The sequence below is a fragment of the Myotis yumanensis genome, unplaced genomic scaffold (assembly GCF_028538775.1).
Source record: "Myotis yumanensis isolate MYYU_CA2020_CCGP unplaced genomic scaffold, mMyoYum1.0.hap1 SCAF_5, whole genome shotgun sequence".
NCBI lineage: Eukaryota > Metazoa > Chordata > Mammalia > Chiroptera > Vespertilionidae > Myotis > Myotis yumanensis.
Window position 1 is genome coordinate 89,269,408 of NW_027223756.1, and position 15,512 is coordinate 89,284,919.

Consider the following 15,512-nt stretch of genomic DNA (forward strand, 5'->3'; position numbering starts at 1 on the left):
CGGGCTCAATCCCTAATGTGGGGTGTGCAGGAGGCAGCCAATCAATGATTCTCTCTTATCATTGATGGGTCTATCTCTCTATCCCTCTTCCTTCCTCTCTGAAGTCAATAAAAATATTTTTTAAAAATAAAATACTAAGAGAAAGAACATAAAAACTTCCTCCAGCCCAGATGCAATTTACAATTGGGGGGACAGGAGAGGGCACATCAGAGATTTCACACCCTTCTGTTGAGAGAGCTTTAAAACACCACAGTTAGGTGAGCTCATGCGATTTTAATGTGGATAAAACTAGCTTGAGATGAGGGCACAGCAGAAACATTTTGAAGGAAAGACCCTCCTGATACCTAATGCCCCTCCCAATGCCCCCAGAATTGAGTCTACCCAGCTCTGATCCTCACATTCATCCATGGCAGGACTCCTAAATCTTTATGCCTGGAACCAGGAGAACTCCCAGTCTGCTGGAAGTATGTGCTCACATGCCAATGATCACTGACCTTGCTCAGTTCAAGATGACATTTCTTTCTAAAGGAAATTAGTTTTCCATTATACAAGTTTTAGAAAAGTATCTGTAATTCTTTGTTCTGATAGTGGATCATATTTATTGAGCACTCGCGTGTTTTCTATCCTGCATCTCATTTAATCCTCCCCAATAACGCTATGGGCAGGTAGTATTATAGCCCCTCAACTAACAGGTGGGGAGACTCAGGGTCACAGAGCCAATGTGTGACGGAACCAGAGAACCACCTAGGCATGTAGCCCTAAGCTAGTGTGTTCCCTGCAAAAACAGCCCAGACATGACAGAGCCAAGCGCTGGGCCACAGCACGGCCTCCTGCACATACTCACCTGGCGATCACATGATAGTACATTTTATTCAACAGACAAAATCAAAGTGCGGGACACAACTTGAGCATATACCCTGACTTGAAAACCAGCACAATCTGCCATTTCCCCAGGAAAACTGAGGCCCCATCAGGGCTGTGTTTCAATATGCTCTTGCCAAGTTTTGCAGGAAGTTGGGCACATAACACCAAAAGACATGCTGGTGTGAGTACCTATGTGGAAAACCAAATAATGTTGCAAAAAAACCAGGGCCTGAAGAAGTACTTGCTTGATAATCCTTGCATTTTTGCCTTCCACATAGGGATAGTTACCCTTGTTGCTTGCACAACCATTATCTAGGCCATATGCCCAGCCACATTCTGCAGGTGAGAAAACTAGAACTTAATTCACTATCACTCAAAATTTGTCAGGAAACACTGGGGCATCCCAAATCTTTCTGGAACTGACAGCTCCCTCTGATTGCCCGATCAGAGGTTCCTAAACCACAGCTACGGTAAGCATTACCAAGAGAAGAACTTGAATGTGAGAAAGAGCTTTTATGAAGCTCAAGGAAAAAGACAGATATCCCAATTTTAAAAATGAGCAAAGGGTAAGAAAAAGACAATTCAGAAAGAAGAGATGCAGTAAAGTTAGGGGAAAATGTTCAATTTATGTATTGCAAAATTAGAAGAAAATGTCAGTGTTTGCCATCAGGTTGGAAAAGCCATAGAAAGGTTATCTGCAGGACTGGCCAAAATGGAAACATGTCTTGTGCCATGCTGGTAGAAAGATAAACTGACCAGCCTTTCTGAAGGTCAATGCAACAACATGTGAAAAATGTGTCGCCTCTGATATGCAGGTTTACTTCAATCCCTACCAAACTCCAGGAAGATTCTTTGTAGACACCAATAAGATTATTCTTTTAAAAAAAAATAGCCAAAACCGGTTTGGCTCAGTGGATAGAGCGTCAGCCTGCGGACTGAGGGGTCCCGGGTTCGATTCCGGTCAAGGGCATGTACCTGGGTTGCGGTCACATCCCCAGTGGGGAGTGTGCAGGAGGCAGCTGATCGATGTTTCTCTCTCATAGATGTTTCTAGCTCTCTATCTCTCTCCCTTCCTCTCTGTAAAAAATCAATAAAATAGCCGAAACCGGTTTGGCTCAGTGGATAGAGCATTGGCCTGGGGACTGAAAGGTCCCAGGTTCGATTCCGGTCAAGGGCATGTGCCTGAGTTGCGGGCACATCCCCACTGGGAGATGTGCAGGAGGCAGCTGATCGATGTTTCTCTCTCATCGATGTTTCTGGCTCTCTGTCTCTCTCCCTTCCTCTCTGTAAAAAATCAATAAAATATATTTTAAAAAAAAAAAAATCAATAAAATATATTTTTTAAAAAATAAATAAATAAATAAATTTATTGAGGTAGCACTGGTTCACAAAATCATACAGGCTTCAAGTATACAACTCAATAAAACATCATCTGCACACTGCATGGTGTACCCGCCCCAAAGGATTACTCTAACATGTAAATAGAGCCCTGGCCTGTGTGGTTCAGTTGGCTGGGTGTCTTCCCGTGCACCAAAAGGTTACTGATTTATTCCTGATCAGGGCACATGCCCGGGCTGCGGGCTCAATCCCTGGTGAGGAGGCATGTTAGAAGCAATTTTTCTCTCTCTCTTCCTTTCTCTCTCTCTAGAAATCAATAAAAAATATTTTTAAAGATAAAATATAAATAGAAAGACAAAGAAACTAAGATGAATAAAACAACTCTGAAACAGAAGAATAAAGTAGGAGGAATTACTCTACCTGATTCCAAGGCTTGCTATAAAGCTACAATATTCAAGACAGTGTGGCCCGGCCTGTGTGGCTCAGTGGTTGAGCGTCAACCTATGAACTAGAAAGTCATGGTCAATTCCTGGTCAGGACACATGTCCAAGTTGTGGTCTCAATCCCCAGTGGGGGGTGTACAGGAGGCAGCCAATTAATGATTCTCTCTCATCAGTGATGTTTCTATCTCTTTCTCCCTCTCTTCCTCTCTAAAATCAATTAAAAAAAAAATTTTTTTTTAAGACAGTGTGGCATTGATGGAGAGACAGACACACAGAGCCATGGAACAGAATGGAAAGCCCAGAAACAGACCCCACAGATGTGCCTACTTCTGACAAAGATGTAAAAGCCATCCAGGAAGAAAGAGGCCTGTTCAACAAATGGTATTGGAGCAACTGGACATCCAGCCAGAAGAAGAAAATGGAACTCGACATAAGTCTCACACTTTATATAAAAATTAACTCCACATGGCCCTAGCCGGTTTGGCTCAGTGGATAGAGTGTCGGCCTATCGACTGAAGGGTCCCAGGTTCCATTCCGGGCAAAGGCACATGCTTGAGTTGCGGGCTCGATCCCCAGTGTGGGGCGTGCAGGAGGCAGCTGATCAATGAGTTTCTCGCATCATTGATGTTTCCATCTCTCTTTCCCTCTCCCTTCCTCTCTGAAAACAATAAAAAAATATATTTTAAAAAAAATTAACTCCAAATGGATCACAGACTTAAATGTAAAACTATAAAACTTTTAGGAAAAAATCTAGGTGAAGATATTCAGGATCAGGAGCTGGGCAGAGAGTTCTTATATTTGACACCAAAAGCCTATTGCATCAGAGGATAAACTGAATCTCATCAAAACTGAAAAATGCTTGCTCTGCAAAAGACCCTGATAAGAGGATAAAAAGACAAGCTCTGAACTGGGAGAAAATGCTTGCAAATCACATATCTGACAAAGGACTAGTATCTGGAATATATAAACAGCTCTCAAAACTTAAAAGCAAAAAACACAACAGTCCAATGAGAACATGAGCAAAAGACACCAAAGAGAATATACAGCAAAAAAGCACAAAAAAGATGGCCACCATATTGTTAGCCATCAGGAAAACACAAATTAAAGCCACAGTGAGATACCAGCACACACTATTAGAGAATGGCTAAAATAGCAACACCGGTGAGCAGGCAGAGACACTGGATTGCTCATACATTGTTAGAGGAAATGTTAATATGCACAGCTACTCTGAAAAACAACTTTGCCATTTCTTAAAACAAACAAATAAAAATATATTTTATTGATTTTTTACAGAGAGGAAGGGAGAGGGATAGAGAGTTAGAAACATCGATGAGAGAGAAACATCGATCAGCTGCCTCCTGCACACCCCTTACTGTGGATGTGCCCGCAACCAAGGTACATGCCCTTGACCAGAATTGAACCTGGGACCCTTGAGTTCACAGGCTGACGCTCTATCCACTGAGCCAAACCGGTTAGGGCAACAAATAAAAATTAAACACACCACTACCACATAACCCAGCAACTGTTTTGGGTATTCATCCAGAGACATGAAGACTTAGCTTCATGTAACATGCTGTATTCAAATGTTTAGTGCAGCTTTATTCATCATCACCCAAAACTGGAAACATCTCCAATATTCTGGGATTGGTTAAATGAATTATGGTTCCATGGAATACAGCTTGGCAATGAAAAGAAACAAATTGCTGACACATGCAAAAATCTGGAAGAATCTGCAGAGGATCATGCTGATTGAAAAGGCTAATCTCCCAAGGTTACATACTGAATAATTCCATTATATAACGTTATTAAAATGCTGAATCAGCCTGGCCAGCATAGCTCAGTGAGTGAGCATCAACCTATAAACCACGAGGTCATGGTTCGATTCCTGGTTGGGGCGTATGCCCGGGTTGCGGGTTCGATCCCCAGTGTGGGGTGTGCAGGAAGCAGCCGATCGATGACTCTCTCATCATTGATGTTTCTCTCTCTCTCTCTCTCTCTCTCTTCCTCCCTTCCTCTCTGAAATCAATAAAAAATATATTTCAAAAATAAGTGTTTTCCTACCTGGGCACTTTATTTTTTTTAAAAATGCTGAAATCATAGAAATGAGCAGATTAGTGACTGCCAGGAGTTAAGGAAAGGGTAGGGGAAGGGAGTGGGAGTGGCTATACATGGGTAACTGGGGCCTTGGCCAGTGCGGCTCAGTTGGTTGAATGTCGTCCCATGCACTGAGAGATCACTGGTTTGATTACTGGTCAAGGCACATGCCCAGGTTGTGGGCTCGATCCCCAGTAGGGGGCATGTGGGAAGCAGCCAATCAATGTTTCTCTCTCTCATTGATGTTACTCTTTCTCTCTCCCTATCCCCTCCTCTCTCTCTAAAATCAATAAAAACATTTTTTTTTTAAATAAAAAAGGGCAATTCAGGATCCCCGTGGGAATGGAACTGTTCTGCATCCGACAAGAGTAATGCCCATGTTTTGGTTGTGATGGTGAACTATAGATCTCCAAGACATTATCACCAGAGGAAAGAGGGTAAAGAATACACAGGATGGCCCGGACAGTGTGGCTCAGTGGTTGAGCACCAACCCAGGAACAAAGAGGCCATGGTTCAATTCCTGGTCAGGGCACATGTGAGCTCTATCTCCAGTAGGAGTCGTGTTGATGGATAATGTTTCTCATCAATTTTTCTATCTTCCTGTCCCTCTCCCTTCCTCTGTCTCTAAAAGTCAATAAAAATGTACTTTTAAAAAAAAAAAAAGAATACACAAGATGTCTCTGCATTATTTTTTGCTACTGTATGAATCTACAATCATCTCAAAATTTAAAAATTAAAAAAAAAAGGACTTAGGAGACCTCAACCAAATGCAAAGTTCCATTTTTAGACAATCAGGTAAATTGAATCTGGACTGGGTATCAGAAAGTACTAAGAAATATTGTGTAAGGTGTGAGACAGCAATGTGGTTATGTAAAGAAAAACAGTCTTAACTGTTAGAGATGCACACTGAACTATTATTTCTAAGATTTAAAAAAAAGACGGAATAAAAATGAATATGGGAAGATCAGGAGATGGTATCAGGGTGCAAAGAGATTTGCAAATTTTGGCCTCTATGGTAAATGGGTAGTGGGTACATGGGAGCTCATTAAACTCTTCCTGCGACTTCATTATGTTTAAACTTTTACATAATTAAAGACCAACATCTGATGAGTTTCTGCTCTGGCAAGGATCCTCAGGTACAAGCTGCTTCTCAGTCAAATATGATAAACAAAGAGCAGCTTTATCACCAGCTCAATCATGCTTCTGTCAAACAATAAAAACTAGCATTTCTTTAAAATATATACGTGTGTGCGCACGCACACACACGTGTGTACATATGCTCTCCCAGTACTGTAAGGACTCCTCCTGAAGAAGAGATCAGCTATGCAGAAGAGGGAAGGGCAAGAGAGTTTCTTCAGTTCGCCCAGCTTAGAGGTGTGACTGCAGGTGACAGAGAAGGGCTGAAAACCTCTAAGGACTGGTAAAGGTAATAAAGAATTGTTGTGTCTCCACTGAACAGAAAACCACATGGCAGTAAAAACAGTATGGGCAGAACATGTATGAGTGGGTCTGATCGTCAGATATTCGATAAGTGAGAGGAGGGCCCCAACCAGCTCCACAGTTAGGACCTGGCTGGTAAGCACGAAGTAATCACATCCATGTGAATCTAAATGTGGCTGGAGAGACACCATGTACTATCAGGGATTTGGACTGGCCTCCTCGTGGCTTTCTGAGCGCTCCAGGGTTCCAAGCACACATTGCTTTTGTAAATAGGACAAAAAAGGGGATAGAGAGAAGCACAAGAGGGATCTGAAGGGAGATACACAACTCTCCCTAGGGACCCAAATGACCCCATGACAAGGGACAAGCTGAGGACCAGTGCCGCCATTCAGCACAGGACTCTGTCGGACCCACACTGAATTCAGGGCCTGAGGTGGGGACATGACGGGGGGCAGAGGGGGTAAGACCTGCAGTCCCCCAAGGAGAACCAGGGAGCAAAAGAACCACAGCTGAAAGTTTAGACGAGCAATGAAATGTCATGATAAATAAGAAAGCTGGAAGGAGTTCAGGGCCAGGAGTCATTCGGAGAGGCTGAAGGTCAGGAAGGAACAGGAACACAGAATCAAGGTGTGAAAGCTGCGGTGCTCCTGGGAAACCATCGCTCTCAGCCCATCTACCAGAATAGGAAGTGAGGAAGAAACAGAGGTCACCCTGACACACTGCCCTAATGCAGGATGCAGGACACAGAGGTCATCAGCACCACCAGACAACGTGACCTCGAGTGCTACCCTAACCCTGGAACCTTTATGCAACCGTGGGGAGGGCGAACAGCCTCTTGGTGCCTTGGTTTCTTCATTTGGACAATGAGGATGAGCGTCTCCATCACAGGGACTGACCAGGCAGGGTAAGCGCTGGTCAAACACTGGCTGTTTCGAGTCCTCTTCTCTCCTTGCTCACTCTCCTTCCACCCGCTCCATATGAAAACTTTGTGCTAGTCTCAGAAATGTCCCCCATCCCAGTTCTACCTCAAGCTACCGCCACCCCTATCCTTCACAGAAAACAACCTAACAGGCAGTCTGCCCTTGGATTCACCAGTTCTCAACCTTGTGGACTTATTCATTCATTCTCTCATTTAACAAACACAATGAGTTCACACTGGAGGCATGGAGGACACAAAAGTGTGTGGGATGGTGCTCTGGGGCTCAGGAAGAGGAGATAGGTGGGCAGAGTGAGCCCGTGGCTACAGAGCAGGGTGCCGAGGGGCATGACAGCAGGAGACACGGCCATGGCTCCAGAGTCTGGGCAAGGGTCAGGGATGGGTAAGCCAAGTTCCAGGGCAGAGGGGCAGGCGGGGGTCTGGGTCACTCAGCACCATTTCACCCAGGCAGGAAAGGTGGGTAAGGTAAGATGACAGGGTCAGTGCATGCCTTGCTGAGAAGCCACCCTGAAAGTGACCTTGGCAAATGTGCACATGAGAAGCTGACCTGAACATGCACTCAGCTACACAAAAGCGGGAACAGGAGGGCAGGGCAAGAAGGAAGCGATCAGGATGCATACCCAGGTTGCAGGTTCAATCCCTGGTTGGGGTACGTGCAGGAGGCAATGATGTCTCTCTCTCCCTTCCTCTCTCTGAAATCAAAATAATAACAATAAATAAGTAAAAAATAAAAATAAATGAGATCTCAGTTAATTATAACACTTAGCAGCTTAAAAATAACTTTATTAAAAAAACAGGAAACTACAGTGCAATGCAGAGACCAGACCTGAGTCAGAAGAACAGTGTGAGCAGAGCTTGCTGGATGTGACCTTTCACAAGTGTCATAATGCCTATTGGCCTTAGTTTATCCTTTATAAAGTGAGGATAAACCCAACCAGAATGACTGGGAGGATAAACTGAGTAATCTAAAACTCCTTTTCTGCTCAGTCCTTGGCACCTTCGTAGTGAGACCCTTCCAGACATCATGTATGGGGTCTGGCTTTAGTTCTCCCAGCATGATGCCGCTGCCATGGGACAGACTCTGTAGGTACCTGTTCATTTCCTTATGCTGTGCCTCCCTCCTTAGAATCCCGGCTCCATGGGGCAGGATTGTCTTCACACTCACTACTACATCCCACTGCCCAGAAAGCACCCAGCAAAGAGAAGGTGCCCAGTAAATACTTGCTGAAAGAAGGGCTCACTACACAAATACTAAACACATTGACAGCATACCCATCATGATCCTGACACTCCACTGCTGTGAGGCAGATATATAAAACTGAGTTATTCCCAATTTGCAGATGGGGAAAATGAGATGCAGAAAATACTGCACAACTAAGGGCACTGAAAGAATATCTGGGGACCCTAACACTGAAATACAGGCACCCTGAAAGGACCTCAAATGATAATGGGGCTTAGAGTCTTCTTCGAGGGAGAATATGTAGTAGCTTTCTGTATGGACGCTGGCCACTCAGGTCAGGTCAAGGTGGTGAGAAACTGAGAGCACCCCAGGAGTGGGGCTGATGAAGTGCCTCTCACCTGGGTGGCAGTGGTGTGTCTGTCTGTTGGCACAGTAATGTGGCAGAGCCTGGGGCATCAGAACGTGGACACTAAGCTCTAGGGTACCATCTGATCCAAGAGAGTCACTCCACTTCCCAGATCAGCTGATTGGGGTTAAGAACCAGGCGTGGGAAACTTGCTTTAAAGTTCAAAATTGGGGCAGAGGGGGAGAAACTTCCATGTTCTTGCTTGATTGGGAGCTACTTAGTTGACAAAAACAAAACAAAAGAGGCCAATGCAGGTCTGTCAGACAGAGAGACAGCCAAGGAATTCTGCATCTTACAGGGAGGGGCCAAATTTTACTCTCAAACCTGGCTCTCTGCCCACCAATTTATATGGCATCACCATTAGCATTCTAGTAAGATAGTGAGACTAGCAGTTATTTTAGAGAGAGAGAGAAAAAAAAAAACAGAAATGAAAGGACAAACAAGTGTCCCAAGCTATCAGCATTCATTCCAGACACACTGGCCGGGTGTTGTCTGGGCGGGGTGCCCAGCAGGCTGCCTGGAAGAGTGGAAAGAGCAGGGTTCTACAGGCGGATGAATGTGGGTCAACCCCAACTCTGCACCCACCAGCTACAGAGTATTGCAATCTCTGTGGGTCTGTTTCCCATTTGCAAAATGGGAAAGTAAGCACATGACAAAGGGGGTAAGGGTAGGGGGTGGAACTCCTTGAGCAAAGGGAAGACTCTCCTCACCAATGAGACCAATGCTTTCCTCCAGTTACCATGTACTTCCTAGGTCCAGGGGCCACACAAGGGACTCACAGGAGGGACCAGAGGGAGAGCTTCTGCTCAGGTGGGGCTGGAGGAAAACAATAGCAAGGAGGCCTCTAAGAGCAGCTGAGCAGGCAGGATGCAGCAGGAGGTCACAGCACGGTGCTGAAGGGAGCACTGGGAAGAGAAAGGGGGTTGCATGGAGATAATGGAAGAGTGGAGAGCAAGCCCACAAGGTCAGGTGGAGCAGGAGCAGGGGGCATGGGAATGCCAGGCCAGGAGCAATCAAGCTGGACATACTGAAGGAGAGGGGAATGGGAGATATAGAGGTTTCTGGGGCAGGCAAATGGCTGAGGATGCATTTTTGAAGATGAATCCCGAAGTGATGTGGGATGAACTAAGAGGGAGAGGCTCAGCAGGAAGGGGAACAGCCCCAGTGCATGAACTTGTGGGTGTGGTAAGGAGGTGACTGGTTCTAGAGTCCAGCAGGCTGGCAGGGGCAAAGGAAAAAGAGGAGGTTGGACTCCAGAAGAGATAGTGGAAGGCAGGTTTAGAGTGTAGTGCACGAACATGCCAGAGACCATGCCAAAGACGGAGCACACAGAAAGAAAGGATGCAGGCAGAGAAGGCTGGCATTTGGGGGTAGAAGAAAGAGTGTGAAGGTCCTTGGGTGGGCTACAGTGACAAGTGTTTCGAGAAAGACTATCCCCAACAACGGCCACTGGAGTTAAGAATGGCAAGGTGTCTCTAAATGAAATAAAACTCTAAAATCACCCATAATTCGCCCTAGCTGGTTTGGCTCAGTGGACAGAACATTAGCCTGCAGACTGAAGGGTCCAGGGTTCGATTCTGGTCAAGGGCACATGTCCAGGTTGCAGGCTTGATCCCCAGTAGGAGGTGTGCAGGAGGCAGCCAATCAAAGATTCTCTCTCATCATTGATGATTCATTCTCTCTCTCTCTCTCTCTCTCTCTCTCCCTCCCTCCCTTTCTGAAATAAAAATATATTTAAAAAAATAAAAATCACCCATAATTCCACCAACCAGATTAACCATTATGCTTGTGTTGTAGTGTCTGCTTTATCATCTCTTTTAAAATACAGTTACATATTAAAAATTAAATCAAACCATACAAACAGTCTTATAATTTGCTTTTCCTCTGAGCTAAATCCTCAATAACTTTTTTCATTTTACAAAATATTCTTCTAAATATAATTTAACAGCTATATGGTATTTCATCGTATAGGTGAATGTTTATTGTTTTTTTAATATTTTTGTATTATTCCAATTTTTCCTCATAAATGAAACTGTAATTAATTTATTTGTTGAAAAAAAAAAGAAGAAGAATGGCAAGGTGGCCAGTAACCTATGAGAGCAAATGGTACAAAGAAGTAACACAGGTGTGTTTCTGGTATGGGTGAGGCAAAGGAAAGCTGTGCAGACAAATCAATAAGATGCTGATGATGCCCTAACCGGTTTGACTCAGTGGATAGAGCGTTGGCCTGTGGACTCAAGGGTCCCGGGTTCAATTCCCGTCAAGGGCATGTACCTTGGTTGCGGGCACATCCCCAGTTGGGGGTGTGCAGGAGGCAGCTGATCGATGTTTCTCTCTCATCGATTTTTCTGATTCTCTATCCCTCTCCCTTCCTCTCTGTAAAAAATCAATAAAATATATTAAAAAAAAAATAAGATGCTGATGGGGGGGGGGAGATTATTGATCCTAGAGGAAGAACTATAGACTTTTAGAACTGACAAGATTTGTATTCAGGGTTTAGGGAAGGAGATGTCATAAAGATATCGGAGAGTAAGGAGCAGACCACGAAAGCTGCTGATGGGAAAAGCACCCCTCCCGCCCCTCTATAAAACCACTAGCTAACCACCTTACACACCTTCAACTGGCCACCCATGTTCCAAGTGTGCACCACATTTCAACCAGATCACAGCCTCAACCAGAAATTATCCTGGAATCATATTCACCCTTCCCCTGTAATTACCTGTGATCAGCCAGACTGGAAGTGCCTGGAAGGGCTATGCCTCACACCTGGGTCAGCAGGAACACCTGGTGCAGTGCTTCACTTAAGAACAGGTGTACAAAAATGTGGACATGATTCCCCAAAGGAAGAAAACCTGACCATACCTTCACTCAACAAACATAAAGGGAAAGCAACAGGAAAAAGCACCATCAGTGACCTGAACTTGGCAGAGGTCAGAGGACCAGGCTGTCAGTCTCTTACAACTCCTCATTCAATTTTTTTTTAATTTAAATTCTTTATTGTTTAAAGTATTACATGAGTCTCCTTTTTCCCCCATTGACCTCCCCCCGCCGCTCTCACCCTCCTCCTCATTCAATTTTGCTCCCACCACCAGCCCCCATGCCACACATAAAGAAAAGCCATCCGTGAAAAGCTTTGGGCAGTCCAAGTAGCTGGTCTCTACTTCATGGCACTTGTCATAAGTAGACCCCACCCCCGAGCAGTGTGTCTTCCTCACACCACCACTCAGCGTGAATCACAGTCCACAGGTGTCTGTGAGTCTGTTTGCTATCTGTTTCCCTAGTAAACTGGGCACCATAGAACAGCAGGCACAGGTTTCTTGATCCCATGCCCCAAACCCATGCCCAGCACCCAGCAGCAAGAGAAGCTTACGACAGGTGACCAGCAAAGGGAAGAATGACATTTAAGCTGCCACCTGAGGGAAGGAAAGAGAAGAATGCTTCAGGGAGAAGGAACTACCTGTGGGGACACCCTGAGGAAAGGGAGCCTGACTATCAGAGGAACAGAAAAGCAGCAGGTATGAAGTATGATTGCAGTGTGGGTGCCAGACAGAGCAGGCGTGAGAAACTGGCAGACACCCAACCAGCAGGGCCTCCTGGGGAGGTACTGGGATTTTATTCGAAAAGATTCTAAACAGGTGAACCATATGATCTGATTTACCGGATTCAGGTTTTCATACCTTCCCTAAAATCACTGCCTTCCTCTAAATCAGGGGTTCTCAACCTGTGGGTCGCGACCCCTTTGGGGGTCGAACGACCCTTTCACAGGGGTCGCCTAAGACCATAGGAAAACACATATATAATTACATATTGTTTTTGTGATTAATCACTTTGCTTTAATTATGTTCAATTTGTAACAATGAAATTGGGGGTCACCACAACATGAGGAACTGTATTAAAGGGTCGCGGCATTAGGAAGTTGAGAACCACTGCTCTAAAGCTAATCCTTCAGCAGTAAAATAAGAATCCCCTTTGTCATGCTGATAAGCATCACCTTGTTAGAAAGCCCTTAATAAACTCTAAGGCACTCAATAAACATTAGCTATTGTCATCAATGTTCACATTAAGGCTAGTGGCAAATTTGAAAGAAAGTTTTTAAAAAGGTTTCCCCCAAAAGCAGAAGCCCTTTCTCATGAAATGAGCCTGAGCCAGTTTCAACCCTAACACCTTAAACTGTAGCAATTGGTTATTATTAATACCCAACTTCTGTAGGGCACTTGGTTTACAGAGCATTTTCATATGTTACAGATCTTGTTAACTAGTAACCGCTGGCCTTTAATGCTTTCAATTTAGTAACAGTTACAAATTGGCAAGTTCTTGCAAGATTTAGCAGGTATGCATGTCTCTCTCCTTGGATCAGCATACCACGCATGTCAACCTGCCTATCAGCTCTCCTAGGGTTTGGCATTCTTATTGCTGCGTCTCTATTCCCACATGTCCAAATCTGCCAGAGAATTAAATGATAGTTATAGAATCACTGAGTGCTTTGATGTGCCAGGCACTGTTCTAAGGGCTTTACATGCTTAATCTTCACATTATCTCAATATTTCTTTTATTCCTATTTTCCAAAGGAGGTGACTGAGGTGTGGACAGGCTAAGAGCTTCATCTAAGGGCACTCAGAGGAATAAATGCTGAAGCCAAGATTTGAACACAAGATGATGTAACCCTATGCCCTCACTCTTACTCCCGGTGCTGTGCTAGGTTAATTCTGGCTAAGCGCTTATAATATGGTACTACAGCAAATACAACACAGGTATTCAGCGGATAAAGGCAGTTCGTTATCAGCAGGACACAGGCAGTTTCTACTTCCCACGAAAGTGTCACCTCCAGGAGAGCAGCGACCTTGTCTGTCCGAGTGACTGCTGCGCCCCCAGAACCTGGACCAACGCACATCGGACGTGTATACAGATAAATGAATGAACGTCCCACCCTTGAGGAAGCAGGACTGCTCGCTCATGGCTCTTTTTTGCACGTCTGTGTCGCGCCGCTGTTACTGCCCCTTAGAAAGAGCATCCAGCGGACTTGGGGACACAGGAGGCGCCCGGAGACCTGAGATCCCCCTCTCGCGGCTCGGGGTGGCCGAGGAAGCTCCCAGGAGCGGGAGAGATGAGTCCAGGATCCCACTGCTGGCGGGTCCTGGGTCCGGTGGGGCTCTGCCCTCCACACGGCCAGGGACACAGTCCACACCGCCGGGGACAGTCCGCCCCGCCGCTGGGAGCGGGCAGGAGACAAAGGCTCCCGGGGCCGCAGCACCGGCAGAGATGCTCGCTCCTCTCGCCCACCTTCCCGGGAGAGAGTCCAAAGCCGCCGTGCCTCGCCCGGACTGGGAGCTACGGCGGAGGGCGGCGGGCCCGGACCCCGGACCGAGCAAACCCGCGCCGTGCCCCGCCTGGTCGCCCCCGGTCCAGGGTTGCTCGGGTGCCGGAGGCCCCGGGCCGGCCTGTCACCTTCAGAACAGCCCGCCCCCTCGCGCGTCCTTTGCCAGGGCCCTTCAGCGGGAGCCGCCGCCGCTCAGCCCGACAGCCCCGCGCCTCGGCCTCCCCGCGGCGCCCACCTCGCGCCCCGGCGCCGCGCCCCCGCGAGTCAGCCCGGCTCGTACCTGCTGAGCGAGCGGGAGAAGAGGCGCCGCCATCTTCCCACGGACCCGGGACCCGAGCGGCGGAGGAGGGGCCGCGCGTGCGCACTGTGCGAGGGGAGGTGCGTGCGCAGCGGGGCTCGGAGTGGGCGTGGCCGGAGCAAAGCCGCGCACGCGTAGGGCAGCCTACAGGGGCGGGGTCGAGGGCGGGGTCCAGCGCGCCCTGCACTGACTGGGACCGCGGGGCCGGGCTAGCCGGCGTGTTCCGCGGACCCTAACGGGGTGTTTGCGGTGCCGCACAGACCCCCGCCGGCTGCCAGACTTTGCCATGCTTCCTTTCTCCAGGTTCTTGCCGATGCCGAGCCCTCTGCTAGGGATTCCGTGCGCCTCCCCGTGCGCCTGGCAAACGCATTATGGGGAGGCCGTTGCCCACCTGGCAGAGGGTCGGGACCCTCGCCTGCCCCGCCTGGTGCCCTTTTCCTAGGACAGCGCTGTGTGCCTGTGTTCGAATCCGATCTACCCCCGTAGGGCTGTGGCTACAACTGGGTTGCGACACAACCTGTGCTGCAGCAGCAGCCACAACGCCCAGAGTCAGTTCCCAGTCTCCACCGTCTAGCTGTCTGACCTTGCAAGTCACTGAGTCGCCTCCCTGGCCCGTGGGCTCCCCTTCCGAAGAGGGAATGATAATATGTTTGCTGTTGTTTCACCTCTGCGCCTCACACTGCTCAGCATGGAGCAAGCACCTACCTGGAGTTTGCTGGAGGACCATTCCTGGAGAGGCATTTATTTATTTAAACACTGATAAGGAAATGTATGAGGTGTTCTAAATTAAATTACAGGGGGCTGGAGGGTGAGAGAGAACAGTAAGGCCGTTAACAGCTGGGGAGCAGCTAACGAGACTGCTTTCACACCTGAGTGTGTAATTTGAGGAGGCTGTTTCCGCCATTATCTAAAGAATAGCCAGCAACTTCAAACCGGGAGCCTCTGCACTTGTTCACACGTGAACTTTCAGGACTTGCCCACTCCTATCTCGGACTCTGCACCTATCCCAGGATTAGCTTGCCTCACCTTCTCCCACCTCCTTAATCTATAGTCAACATAAATTCTTTCAAAACAACTTACATTTTCTCCCCACCACTCATATTTTCTGCCCTAGTCCAAGATGGTGGACATGTGTTTTTTTCCCACCTGTCACTGCTGCTGGTGGTTTAGACTCCATGCCCCAGGACCTGGTCTT

The 15,512-nt window shown here is 47.0% G+C and overlaps 1 protein-coding gene across 18 annotated transcripts in view; it reads right to left on the reverse strand.

Annotated features, from left to right (window-relative positions):
- The window catches only part of EPS15L1 (epidermal growth factor receptor pathway substrate 15 like 1), a 101,969-nt gene extending 87,618 nt beyond the window's left edge, over positions 1 to 14,351 (reverse strand). For all 18 annotated transcript variants that reach the window (XM_070416308.1, XM_070416306.1, XM_070416304.1 and 15 more), the window contains exon 1: positions 14,300 to 14,351. In XM_070416308.1, the coding sequence (XP_070272409.1) occupies positions 14,300 to 14,332 (33 nt within the window). In that variant the 5' untranslated portion in view covers positions 14,333 to 14,351. The remainder of the gene's footprint in view (positions 1 to 14,299) is intronic.
- Positions 14,352 to 15,512: the final 1,161 nt, after the last annotated feature.